The sequence below is a fragment of the Platalea leucorodia genome (genome assembly GCF_965183815.1).
Source record: "Platalea leucorodia genome assembly, chromosome: 6".
Lineage (NCBI taxonomy): Eukaryota > Metazoa > Chordata > Aves > Pelecaniformes > Threskiornithidae > Platalea > Platalea leucorodia.
This window is the reverse complement of record NC_138828.1, coordinates 66,399,317-66,411,684: the sequence shown is the minus strand read 5'-3', so window position 1 is coordinate 66,411,684 and position 12,368 is coordinate 66,399,317. Positions and strand designations below refer to the sequence as shown.

General features: G+C 42.1%; 1 protein-coding gene across 6 annotated transcripts in view; it reads right to left on the bottom strand.

Annotated features, from left to right (window-relative positions):
* SEPSECS (Sep (O-phosphoserine) tRNA:Sec (selenocysteine) tRNA synthase) overlaps positions 1 to 9,374 on the bottom strand; it is a 39,460-nt gene extending 30,086 nt beyond the window's left edge. For 5 of the 6 annotated variants that reach the window (XR_014228601.1, XR_014228602.1, XR_014228603.1 and 2 more), the window contains exons 1-5: positions 9,247 to 9,374; positions 7,734 to 7,888; positions 5,316 to 5,434; positions 5,070 to 5,228; positions 2,332 to 2,485 (exon numbers count right to left, since the gene is read on the bottom strand). Coding sequence is in view for 3 of the 6 variants with exons in the window: in XM_082315983.1 (XP_082172109.1) it covers positions 2,332 to 2,485; positions 5,070 to 5,228; positions 5,316 to 5,434; positions 7,734 to 7,888; positions 9,247 to 9,360 (701 nt within the window). In the remaining 3 variants the exon portion in view is untranslated. Of the gene's footprint in view, positions 1 to 2,331; positions 2,486 to 5,069; positions 5,229 to 5,315; positions 5,435 to 6,600; positions 6,918 to 7,733; positions 7,889 to 9,246 lie in introns of those variants that run through there. The other variant, XM_082315984.1, reaches the window with a different exon arrangement.
* Between the last annotated feature and the right edge of the window lie 2,994 nt (positions 9,375 to 12,368).

Sequence of the window (12,368 nt, the reverse complement as noted above, 5' to 3'; positions counted from 1 at the left end):
TACGCAAGGGAAGCAAACAATTATGCACACCACTTGTCTGCTTCTAAGGCTTAAAATGAACCATTAAAAGTGCTGCTAGTCACACCAGAAAAATAAAGCATTAATGTAAGTTTGGCTACTACTCGAGTTCTTAAAAGTCACAAATAGGATTTACAGAAGTATTTTCCAATTTATTCTTTCTTTCTCTCCTGTTTATGAAAGTTCATAAAAAGAAAGCTTTGCTCTTTCTTTTAATATTAATAAAAGTAACAAGATACAGAGTTCTGCTAAGTACATAAACTCACCGAAAAAGACACATTTTTCCCTTTAGTTCTCTTTTAAATACAGTAGTTTTAGAGACAACTCACAGCAACAGCAGGTAAGAGACTGAGAACTGATGTCACCTCAAGGACAGGGCTTTATACACTAGTGAATTATTCCCATAAAGTTAAATAATACTTTAAATGCAAGCTGTAGGTATATAGGCATAGAACTCTTACCCTGACCTTCTAACAATCCTAAGCCACTTAAAATTTTAAACCACCACCACCACAACTAAACAAAGCCTTACAAATGCAAGATATTTAAAAATCGACATTTAAAACGGTACCCTCTAGAAATGCTGTACGGGGTTTTCCTTCCTGTAGGAAGATGAATGTTATGGCCTTCAATAGTTGACAGTATCCTTTAAATAGAAAGTACATTCAAATCCTCCTATATCTGTGGTATATCATAACACAGTGCCACTACCTAATAATTCATCTCTTAGTTGCGGAGGACAAAACAATCGCATGTCAGAAAGAGGAGGCAGATAAGGAAAAGATTCATTTACCCAAGCTATAAAATAGACCATTCAATTTTGATAGCTGTGATTTAAGTTAGCCAATAAATCTGCAAGTCAACTTCAAGCAATGTTCATAGTATTCTGACAGAATTATAAGGTTTTAACTTCCCTCTAGCAACTGGGTTAACCTATGATAAATACTGGGTTTTTTTAAAAGTAGGAAAACAGAATGAAACATATCTTTACTTGCCATGTTTCAGAGACAATGTTTCTTTCCTACACTTGCAAATATTCAACTAAATTTTCCAGATAACAAAGTAATTAACAAAAAAGCATGCACTGCACAGGAACTCTAAACATAAGTCTTTTCAATTTTGTGATTAATTAAAGACGACTACAGTGGAACAACTGAGACACTACATTTAAAACCATGTAAAAAAAAGACATCTTACTAATATCTCATACTTCAGCGTACTACATACAAGCCCATAAAAATATACCTGTTGAATCGTAAAACCTAAGGAATTTGATTCTTGATACTTATTTTTGTAAGCAAATAGAGAAAGCAGGTTTTGCGAGTAACAACGGTGCTCATTTTGGACAAATGACTCAATATACCAAGTCCTTTAGCCACCTCTCCTCCAACACGTCATTTTCAGATTGAGAAGTTTTTCAAACATTTCATAACCAAGCTACACGTTGAAATAATGTCTCAGATACTCTATTCCCCATCCATAACTGTAATGTTCATCTCAGCTTCAGCTAGTGCTTGAATGACATTTTGTAGCAACTACAGAAGTTATGTATATGGACACATAATATTAGGAAAGAATACAATGTATTTTAAGCTTCTTTTAATGGTGATTTAACAGCTGGAAATTACAAGAAGCATCATCATGCAATCAGGCAGCAAATGTTCAAACCAAGATAAGTTACAGCAGGGTAAATCATATGTTATACTCGTACAGCACATATGCCCTAAATGCTTCCAAGAGTTTCCTTATATGGCTAATTAAGATATACTGATATAAACATCAGTATAATACAGGAAAGAGTAACTCAAGCAAAGATTTTAAATTTAGCTGTAGCTTTTTTTTTTTTTTTTTTAACTGTATTAACAGCCTAGGAAAATTCATCATTGGCTAGAGGAGAAGACTAGAAAAGGCAACAGTAGTATTAAAATGTGGCATTAGCTATGGAACTACATTTCCTGGACTATGTTTCTATGAAAGTCTACTTTTACTGCTTCCATGAAACCATAAGAAAACCACTGCCAAACTGACATTCATTTCACCACAAGAGATCATCATTAACCTCAGATATATGACAGAAGGAAGACCTTCTGCATTATTCTCACTTTCTTAATATCCTTTTGTGAAAGTGGAACATCATTTCAACCTGCCATTTTCCTTAAGAAAGGGGATAAAGTATCTTTACTAAGTGTTGGCAGTACTTAAGCAATTTTAGGAAGATGGACATTCAAAACATGGGAGTTGTTTTGGTTTTGGGGTTGTTTTTTTTTTTTTTTTACAGTAACAAATAACACACTTCTTACAAAGACTCCTTACCTGTCAGGTACCCTTGGAGCAAAGCAAGATGTTGTAGAATGCACACAAAGAATATTTTCAGCACCAAGAGCCTTGATTTTAGCCTCCACTGCTTCAATGTCTGTCCGTAGCTCATCGCCTTCTAATACATTTTCTATCACCACAGGCTCAAAACCTGACCAAAAAAAAGCAAGACCTGAATGTATATCTTCAAATCTCTGATTAATTGTGGGGTTTTAGTTCCAGTATAAATCTGAAAAATCTTCTTGCTTCTATTGTTTTAACAGATTCTTTCAGACTTGGATTAAAAAGAGATACATAAACTGTTTTTTAGCTATAGCTAAAAACTACAATAATATTCCTGTTAAATATTGGTCTCCAGATAAAAGCTCACTTTACATTCTTTGCATGCAACAGCAACAGGTTTGAAGACTGTTTTAAAAACAGATTAACCTCTTCCCTCCCAATTACAGTGTTTTGAGTGGCATTCTTGTAAAGCATTAGCATACTAAAACAGCCTCTCTAAAAAAGGATGCCATTAGATGTAGCAATGCAATAATGATCATTATGAACTGGCTTTCATCATAAGTCTCTGCTTTATTCAATCCATAAACTTCCAAATTACTTCTTAAAAGATAAAAACGTCCACATTTGACCTCATTTTCAAAGTGAACTTTGTCATATCATAAAATCCAAGCTATTTCCCAAGTCTTTTATTTTATTTTTTTAAGTTTCCAGTTTAAGTTGTGTCTCAGATGTACAACAGCTGAACCTCGTAAGGTTGTTTCTCAAGGACACATATGAGAAACGTCTGAAAAAAAGGAAGTTATCCCTTTCTTCTAAATGTTGGAATGTTTCCAGTTTTGGAATGGGCTGCTCAGGAGAGATGTTGAAAAACCAGAGAGGGTCCATCAGAGGGCTACCAAGATGGGTGCGGTATAGCACACACAGCTTAGAAAGAAAGGCTGTAAGAACTAGACTTTTCAAGCCTGAAGAGGCTAAGAAGAATACCTGAGAGCAGCCCCCAACCATCTGAAAGGGAATTACAAAGACAAGAGAGCCAAACTCTCCTTGGTAGGATATAGTAAGAGGCAACAGCAACAAATTTTGGCTTGAGAGGTTCAGAATAAACAGTAAGAAAAACTTTTTTTCATTCAGAGGACAGCACAGCAGTTGAACTGCTATCCAGACAGGTTGTGGAATCTCCATCCTCAAAGGTTTTCAAGATTCAGCTAGGCAAAAGCATGGTTGACCTAACCTAGCGCCTGAAGAGTTTTCTATCTTAACGAGCGGAGCCTGTCACGGTAGTTGCTCAAATTTCTAGCTAATAAATAAATAAATCAATCAGAAGGAGTTTGTTTACAGAATAGAACACTGGAAACCATATATTCCCTTCCCTAAACAGGTGTGGCATGGCAGCAACATCATGCTAGCTGAAGTGACTATTGCTTTCCTAAAAAACAGAGAGATGTTCAGTTTACTGAATGAAAGTAAAGGAGAAGGCGGCGGGGGGAAGGGAAAGAGTAATTTCCAAAGCAGTGTAACATGGCAGCAGTTATGTGAATTTTGCCTTCATGGCTCAACACCATGCCTTAACACTGACACGTAAGGCTCAAACTCTACACAAGAACTTGGACTCGAATGATTTATTAGCATTGTTAGCCCTAGTCTTGTTTTCAATTAGTGACCCTGAATACAGAGATTGCATTTAATAGACAGTTGTTAGGTATCTGATACCTGCTTCTCTCTTTAGTTGATAGTTCTTTGAATTAATTTTGTGATAGCTGTCTTAACTACTAAGAACAGATCAATTATATTTCTTCACAACCTTCTCCATTATAAACATAATTTCTTTAGCTTGATGTTCTAAATTGAGCATAATATTCTGAAAACACTCCCACTTTTCTTCTATACACGTCCTATTTGTTCTGATCTGATTCCTTTTAAATCCTTGCTGCATCTTACCTGGACAGAATCCAGTTCCTGCTTCCAATTGTTCAGCCATTTTTATCTAATGATTCTTTTATGCAAAAAATAAATACGTCCTAGAAACTAGGACCAGAATCTATGCCACCACCTGCAGGTATGTGCACTGAGCTGGAAAATTATGGTCTCCCTTACTTGCCCTTTCCTTGATCCCATGCATCTGTCTCCAGGAGGGAACAGCTTCAGTGCAGGGACAGACTTCTACCTGTAACTCACTTATAGACTGGTAAACAAGGAACTCCATTTGAGAGAAATTAAGGTTTGAACTAGGAAAGGCACCAAACTAATTTCCTGAGTAAGCTGAGTGACACTGCAAGATTAAAAACAAATAGGGGAGGTAACACTTGCCATGTTCTAAAAGAAAAGAATGTGCAAATCAGACAGCTTGTTACCTTCTGATCACAATTCCTAGGACACATATGCTTTTTGCATGAATCTAAGAGAGAGATTTGAGCCTTGGTTTTACATAAGTCTCAGGACAGCAAATTAGGCATCTAACTCCAAGACTGAACTGTAACTTCCTTAGTATTGTGTTCTCTGTTGACTACTTCATACACCTCTGTACCGCAGCATACGCCTACATTTTACAAGGCATTAGGAAGAAAACTCATACGTGTGACTGCACATTAGAAATCATGAGTGTACAAATAAAGCACTTAGAACTACTATGCATTAGGTCTTTTCTGGATCTTACTGCAAGCATATGAATTGATCAGATGAAGTTCTGTATCTGTTAGAAGAACACAGTGCGTAATCAGTCAGCTCCTTCTTACCTGCAGTTATCATTGATTTAAAGCAAGATTTCTGGTCTATACGTGGCCAGATAATGTATTTTGCCTTTGGTCTCTTGTGCCTCAATGTTAAAAAACAGAGAGTTAAACTCATGCCAGTTGCCATAGGAACCACAAAGCAATTGGTCACTGTCCGGACACCTGCACATAAAAAGCAAGTCAGAAATTAACATGAAGAACCCGTGACATGCCCCCACAAACGAAAGATATTTTCAGATTTACACTTACCAGCCAGCTTTATAATATCCAGAACTACTGAATTAGTAAGTTTGTTCAAAAGGCTAGACCCTGCTGCTTTAGGCTGGACTGCAGAAATATCACCTGACCTTCCAATTCCATGGATCAGCCTAAACAAAAAAGGTTGAAAACATACATCAAGTTTTTTCACATCCCAAAGCAATAATTCTTGCTGACCGAAGATAATTTAATTTGACAAACAATTGTGGAAAATGCTGTATCCAATGCAACATCAATATCTGCCATAATGAGTTCCATTATAACAAACTACATAGAATCGTATGAAATTGTCATTTTCCTTTTTTTTTTTTTTTTTAAACAGTAGATTAACAATGTTCCAGTATGCAAGTAAAAACTTTGAGAAGACCCATAGTAGCAACACCTTTAGCATCTGGCAGGCTTCCTTTTAAGTGCACCTCAGCACTTCTGGATGTCTGTTGAATTAGCATTACAAATGCTGACATGTTCAGACACACAACTCCAAGAAAAAAATCAGTTGCCTATAGTGTAGCATACCATAGGCATAGTGGTATTACACAGATACTCCCTTGACAAATGCTTCGTCTCCACAGGGCAAAGAAATAATACACACTGTGACAAAACGTCCTCAGAGACAGTTAGGTTAATGTATCACTTTGCCCATCTTTTTCTACATCTTCACTTCATCTACCTCATTCTACTATTCAATATTATGCATCATGCAATACCGTCTCTCTCTGCATTCTGTTTATAAATTATGTTTATAAACTGCATTTATAAAAGCTAGATATTATTTAGCACCTTTCAGGAGTGGAGGATCCTGAAACTGTGTATAAAATACAAGCTTACAGAACTAACTTTACCCATGGCTGAAACGCAGCAGCTGCTCAAGTAAGCTAGTAACAACACACATCTATTGATGGCTTCAATTCTGTTTTTGTCTGAGAAATAGAGTAAAACGCAGTCTGATGAATGTATGGAATTCAGGACTTCCTGAAGCATAGTTTTACCGCTTCAATTTTTTACCCATTTCAAGCTATACGTTGAAATCAATAATAGCTTGATAATTAATTGAAACTTGCACATAATCCTGACTCCATCAAAATTATTTTCTTCCCTCGTTCCTGCTGCTATGTTCTTTATAGCTTTCTCATACTACTACTTTTTCTTTTCTGCACATACGTACTCAGTTCCTGAAGAGGAACCCTCCCTAAGACTGGCCCTTAGAATTTATTAAGCTGAAAGGAAGGACAGCTTGAGAACCATCTCCTGCTACCTCCATCACTCCCAAAGTTACCTGTAAAACTTACTGCAGAAATAAGTGGAGTGGAGGACGCCTCTACGCCTTTCCTTGCTATTGCTGACACTCATAGGTGAAGGCGAGATGCCAGGAGACAGAGCTGCATCAGACCAACAGTAGCTAAACGCCAGCCCAGGCTCTCTCGTACCAGAAGCTGGGCATGCTTTCTCCAGCATTGTCAGAAAGCAATACTTGCTTGGATACTCTCCCCAGTGTGACCCTCTACCTCCCTCACCACACATATCCTAGACTAAAGAGCAGTACAGAAAACAAAAAAGCCAAACTGATGTATTACTGGCTTTCTTCATTAATTTTTCATGGTACTGTAGGGCTTATGAAAGCCATTAAGCCTAAGTAATTCAACTTCCATATGGTAAAGCTTCCTAGATTTCTGGTCTCTAATATGCTTTTGTCTAATCTTTCAAGGAGAAACATTCCAGGAAATGTCACTTTTTTCATTCCTCTTAGATAAAACATCACAGCAAGGTACTCGGCACAGAACTCTCTGCAAAAAAAAAAAGTATATTCATAAAGAAATTAACACAAAACCTCTAGAATTATAGCACCCAACATACCCATTAAGTGTAAGAAGGGCTACAAGCTATTAAAAGCTCTTGTCTTTATAGATCTCCTTACTTCATATAAAATCTATTATAGATGGACTGGGTTTTCATGTGCATATCAACTAATCACATTATAAAGATATCAGTGAATATAAGACAATACAAATAGCTGTTCACTAGGAATGTTTGATACTTTACAACTACAATACACAGTAGTTTTTTAATAATATACAGATAAAAAAAACTAGACAGTGTTGAAAAAAGCAAGTAATGCATGGGTTATTTTAAAACAGGAAGATCTCTGCTTCCCTTGCATGTAGTCAACTCAACATCTCAAGCTTCTACCAGTTCAGCATACAGGACACAACCCTGACAAAACATTTTTGTTTCATTCAAGACTTTCCAATGAGTTATTAATGAAAATTCAACACAGAAACTTGTATCAATTCACATTATATTGTTCTTTTCAAATGCTACCAAGGTCTCAGATAACAAGACGCAATAAAATACGCCATTTGAAAGCATTAATAATAAATCTGAATAATTCAAATCGCCAACAATTTGTACCTGTAATGCCTTCGGGCAACGAGTCCTGACGCCACTCTTCCTTCCCTCTCACCCACACCACAGTTGCCCAGAAAGTTATTGCTATCCATTATAGCAAGTTCATGAAGAAACAGTTCAATGGTGCTTTCATCCCATCCATCTTCAGGACATTTTCCCTTAATAATAATAATATAAAGGTAACTACGAAACTTGGAAATGAAAAATGAACAAAACTTTATGCAACTTGTTTGATGAATGTTACCCTTCTTTCCCACACTGAACAGCAGTTTGTATTTTCATTATGCTGGTTTATATTATGTAATGTTATAAACCTGTATTCAGAGAAAAGTTAAATAATGATCCTTCCATATATTAAGTGCAATTACATTCGCATATCCTGATATTAAAATAGTCAGGTATTTTTCACTTTCAAGTGTTCTTTAAGGTACACACAAAACCACTGCAGCACATACATTTTAATTACTTCCTAGAAGACTATAGATTATTTGATGTATTCTCTAGACAAGAATCTACTACTACAGGAATTCAACAGAGAAAACTGGATGAAAGGGAGATAACTGGGTATTATAAAACCAAAAATATTAATTATGAGCCGAAGGGATATACAGTTTCACCTGTAACACACCTTCCTATCTGCATATTTTCCTTTCCAGTTATTATCTAATAGGTAAGGAAACCACTTACAGAATATAACATGTCAAAGCCTGCAACCAGAGACACGCTCTTTCTTGTGCTCTTTACTGCGTTAAGAACCGCACTCATCTTTGCAAACTGCAGCAAAGGTCCTCAGAGGACAGGTACCCATAAACCCACGAAGCATTACTAGAGCAGCTAAACAGTTCAGGGGCTTTTTTTTACATGTCCCAGTAACAGTAATAACAAACTCAGTAAACTGATTCATTCCTGAAGCGTGGTATGAAAGTTAGGTTTGAAACAGCGGGTGATGTGTCTAGGGATGTTCTGAGAATTCATTGGTGATTTCTGTACGTCGGAGACACAGAAATATTGTTTTGGCACCTTACAAGTATCATTTTTTACCTCATGTAACAATATGTTACTATCTTATTGTTTTTAAAAAAGTCCTTTAACTGTTTGCCGGGCCGTTCGCAGCCAACGCAGACCCGAAGGCAGCCTGTTTTACGCCCCAACGTGCCCTTTCGTCCCGGGGCTCCGTCAGCCTCCGCCACCCCGGCGCAGCCAGCCGAGCGGGCCGCAGCCGCCTCGCCCGGCCCGCCGCCCCCCGCCGCGGCGGCTGCACGGGCCCGGAAAACCAGCGCGGGAGCTGCCGGGCAGGGGGGCCCGGGTCGGCGGGGCCCGGCAGGCCTGCACGCCGACGGGGCCGCGCGGGAACGCTCCGGCCGTGCCCCAGCCGGGCGGAGAACAGGCGGGGGCGGCTCACTCGTGCTGCTGGGCGGGCCCAGGCCCGCAGGCGGCTCCGTGCTGCTCTCCCCCGCTCCGCGGCCCCGGAGCTCGGGGGGCCGGCGGGGGGGCCCGGCGCGGCGGCCCCGGTTACCTGCTCCAGCAGGGCCCGCAGGCGCAGCTCGTGCGCGCGGCGGCCCTGCGCCCCCTGGCGCACGTAGGCCGCCGTCACCAGCCGCTCGCTGGAGCCGAAGTTCTCCGCGTTCATGGCCGAGGGGCTCCCGGCGCCGCGGGCTCCCGCCGCCGCCCCCCGTCAGCGCCGGCGCGGCCGCCGCGCCGACCCCCGCCAGCCGCGCAGCTCCCGCCGCAGCGGCGCGCAGGCAGTGCGCATGAGCCGCCGAGGAGAGCCGGGGCCCCTCCCCTCAGGGAGGCTGGGCCGCGCCCGCCCCGCCGCCCGCTGCCGTGCCCCGGGCAGCCGCCGTGGGGGCCGCCTCCGCCCGGCGCAGCCAGCGGGAGGCCTCGGCCCCCGGGCCGCCCCCTGCTAGAGGTACGGAGGCTGGCGCGGGCCGGCGGCGGCCTTTGCCCGGAGCCGCGGCGGGGGCGGCCTCCGTGTTCCGCGCTCCACAGGCAGCCGGCGGCCTCCCGCCGTGAGGGGGGGAAGCCCACCAGAAACCTCCTGTCTGCGAGGAACCCGTTCCCGGGTTGTTTTTTCCCTCCGCTCCGGAGCCTCGCATGAGGCTGCTGAGAACGGCCGCGTAACGCCCCCGCAGGTGCCTGTCGGGGTAGGGGCCGTTCGCTCTGAGCGGCGGCGGTTGTGCGGCTGCCCACGGCCAACGCGGCGGCTCGGCCCGCCCGCCAGGGCTGGGTAGAGAGACACGGCACGGGGAGAGATCTAACTTGCTTTCTTTTCGCGTTGTTTGGGAAGAGACAGTCATGCCAGTAGGAAATCTGGGACAGGCATTGCACCTTTACCGGGAACTGCCGGTGAAGGCTCGACGGGTGGAAGCCCACCTGGAGCACAGCGGCTCCTCAGGGCGCTTGAGCTCCTGGCTGCCTCCACCGCCCTCTGCGCTCAGGCAGCCGTGGGGGCTGGCGGATTGCCATTCCCTTCCCAAAATAACCACTAGGAAGCGTGCAAAAATTGAAGAGGTGCGTTAGGTACACAGCCTGTTTGTTCCAGTGTTTAGTTTTAACCAGCCTGTACCTGGTCAACTGAATTTGTTTATGAAGGTCTTATCCGATTTCTCTGTTCCACAGTTTTAAGCTCTGACGGCTAATTAACGTGAAAAATACATAGCGACCATCCTGCTTCTCTAGGTTTAATTAGCCTGATTAGGACCTTTCAGGTGTTCTGACAGAGTCATCTTACACACCTGTTTGAGTTGTTGGCTCAGACTATAATCAACACAGTTTCTTAGTCCTTTTGAACAGAAAAGAACTTTCTAGATTGAATTGTCCGGCTTTTTAGTCGCTGTAGTCATGCTGCATCTGGGTTACGTGTCGTGTTGCTGTTACTTTAGAAATAGTGAGCAGCTATTCATCTTGTTCTTTATTTTAAAGTATCACAAGAGGGCGCTCACCTAAAGCTAAAAGTGCACGATTGTGCATGTATTCCCTTTTTTTTTCTTCTGTTTTTTCCACTCCAATGTTTCTCAGATAGATACTATAAACAGATGACAAAGTATCCTTTATGGATTAGAAGGATAGAGACAAAAGTGTTAGCATGAGGAAAATGATCCAACTTATTTGCATGATTTAATTGTTAGTAATTTTAATCCAGGTGGCTAATTGAGAGTATTAGCTACTCAGAATTAAAATTAATAGTTTGTTAATAACTATGATGATGATGTGTATTTTGTTTCATTATGAGCTGTCATTGTGTTTGAACTCTGCACTACTGAAGATTGAGGCAAGGTAAAGACTTTGTTAGATCAAGGCCTGTGAGCAAGTTACAAAATTGTCATTGCAGTAGAAGATGAAAACTAACAGTGAACTGCGTTTAGACATACTCTAGCATGTGTAGATGAATCCCTAAACCAGAAGAAATAACTAACGAGTTATTTCTTGTTTAGTTTATTGAAAAGAAAGAACTTTCAAACTTTTGAGAAACCCATGGATGAACTGTTTAACAGAACGTTATTGGAACAGCTACAACTGACTCATAACTGATGTAGCTCAAGGGAGATGTGGTCTTCCTTAATGGTCTGCTGGGCAAAATGTCACACTTCTCCCATTTTAGTCCGATCTTTTTGTTTGCTTCACACAGGAATTAACATCAGTATAATTTTCTGTACAGAAAATTACATCCAGTTGCTGTAACCTTCATATACTTGTTTACTAGGCATAAAATGGCTATTCATCTGGAGTCACGGCTGACTGAATATGTTCACTTGTAATAGAGAGGAATGGAAACAGAAACGCAAGTGTGAACAGATTTTATCAAGTGTTCCAGATATTAATAGTTACACAAGTGAATGACACTCCGCTGGGTTCCAAAGTCCACTGGCTGACAGGTAACCTGAGACAAACACAAGTCGAGCATTTCAGTCAGGTTTGTTTTGCCAGTAACCAAGCAAAGTAATTTTCTTTCCGTGATCCCGGTGATGTACAGAATGAATCCTTATATCATGAATAATTATGAGAATAATGAATGATAAATACAGGCAATTACTATTTTAGCTGAGAACTGATTTGCTCGCAGTATAACCCAGAATCCCAGTTCTATACGAGTACTCCATGTGTGTATCTTTCTCCCGTATTTCACCAAAATCTTTGAGTACCGCGCTGAGGAGACCCCCTTTTCTGTACGGAGGCGAAGGGGGAGGCATCCGCGCCAAGGCCCGAAGCAGCGCGTTGGCGTTACAGTTGTATTCGCCGTCTTCCAGTTAATAACGCAAGGATGGTTGCGGGAACGTGGAAATAATGACAATATAGTCGCATCGTTTTCACAGTTATTGGTTTTAGGCTGCCTGTTGGAACCTACCGTGGTGGCGCAGCACGCCCAAGCCGAAGCACGGCGGGGAGCAGCTGGCCAGCGCAGAGCGGCGGCCGGGCGGGGGGCCGGTTTCGGGCACGGAGGCAAGGGAAGTTTCAGGGGCGGCGTTGGTAAGCGGCGAGCGGGGGGAATGGCGCAAGCAGGGCGGCCTGCGGCTGGGATTTCCCGGCGGGATGGGGAGCGGATGATGCCGCTCCGGGGCTGCCTCACGCCGCCCGCTGCCGCGGGGGGATTTCCCTCCCCGCTGACCCGCAGCAGCGGCTCCATCGCACAAACTCCCC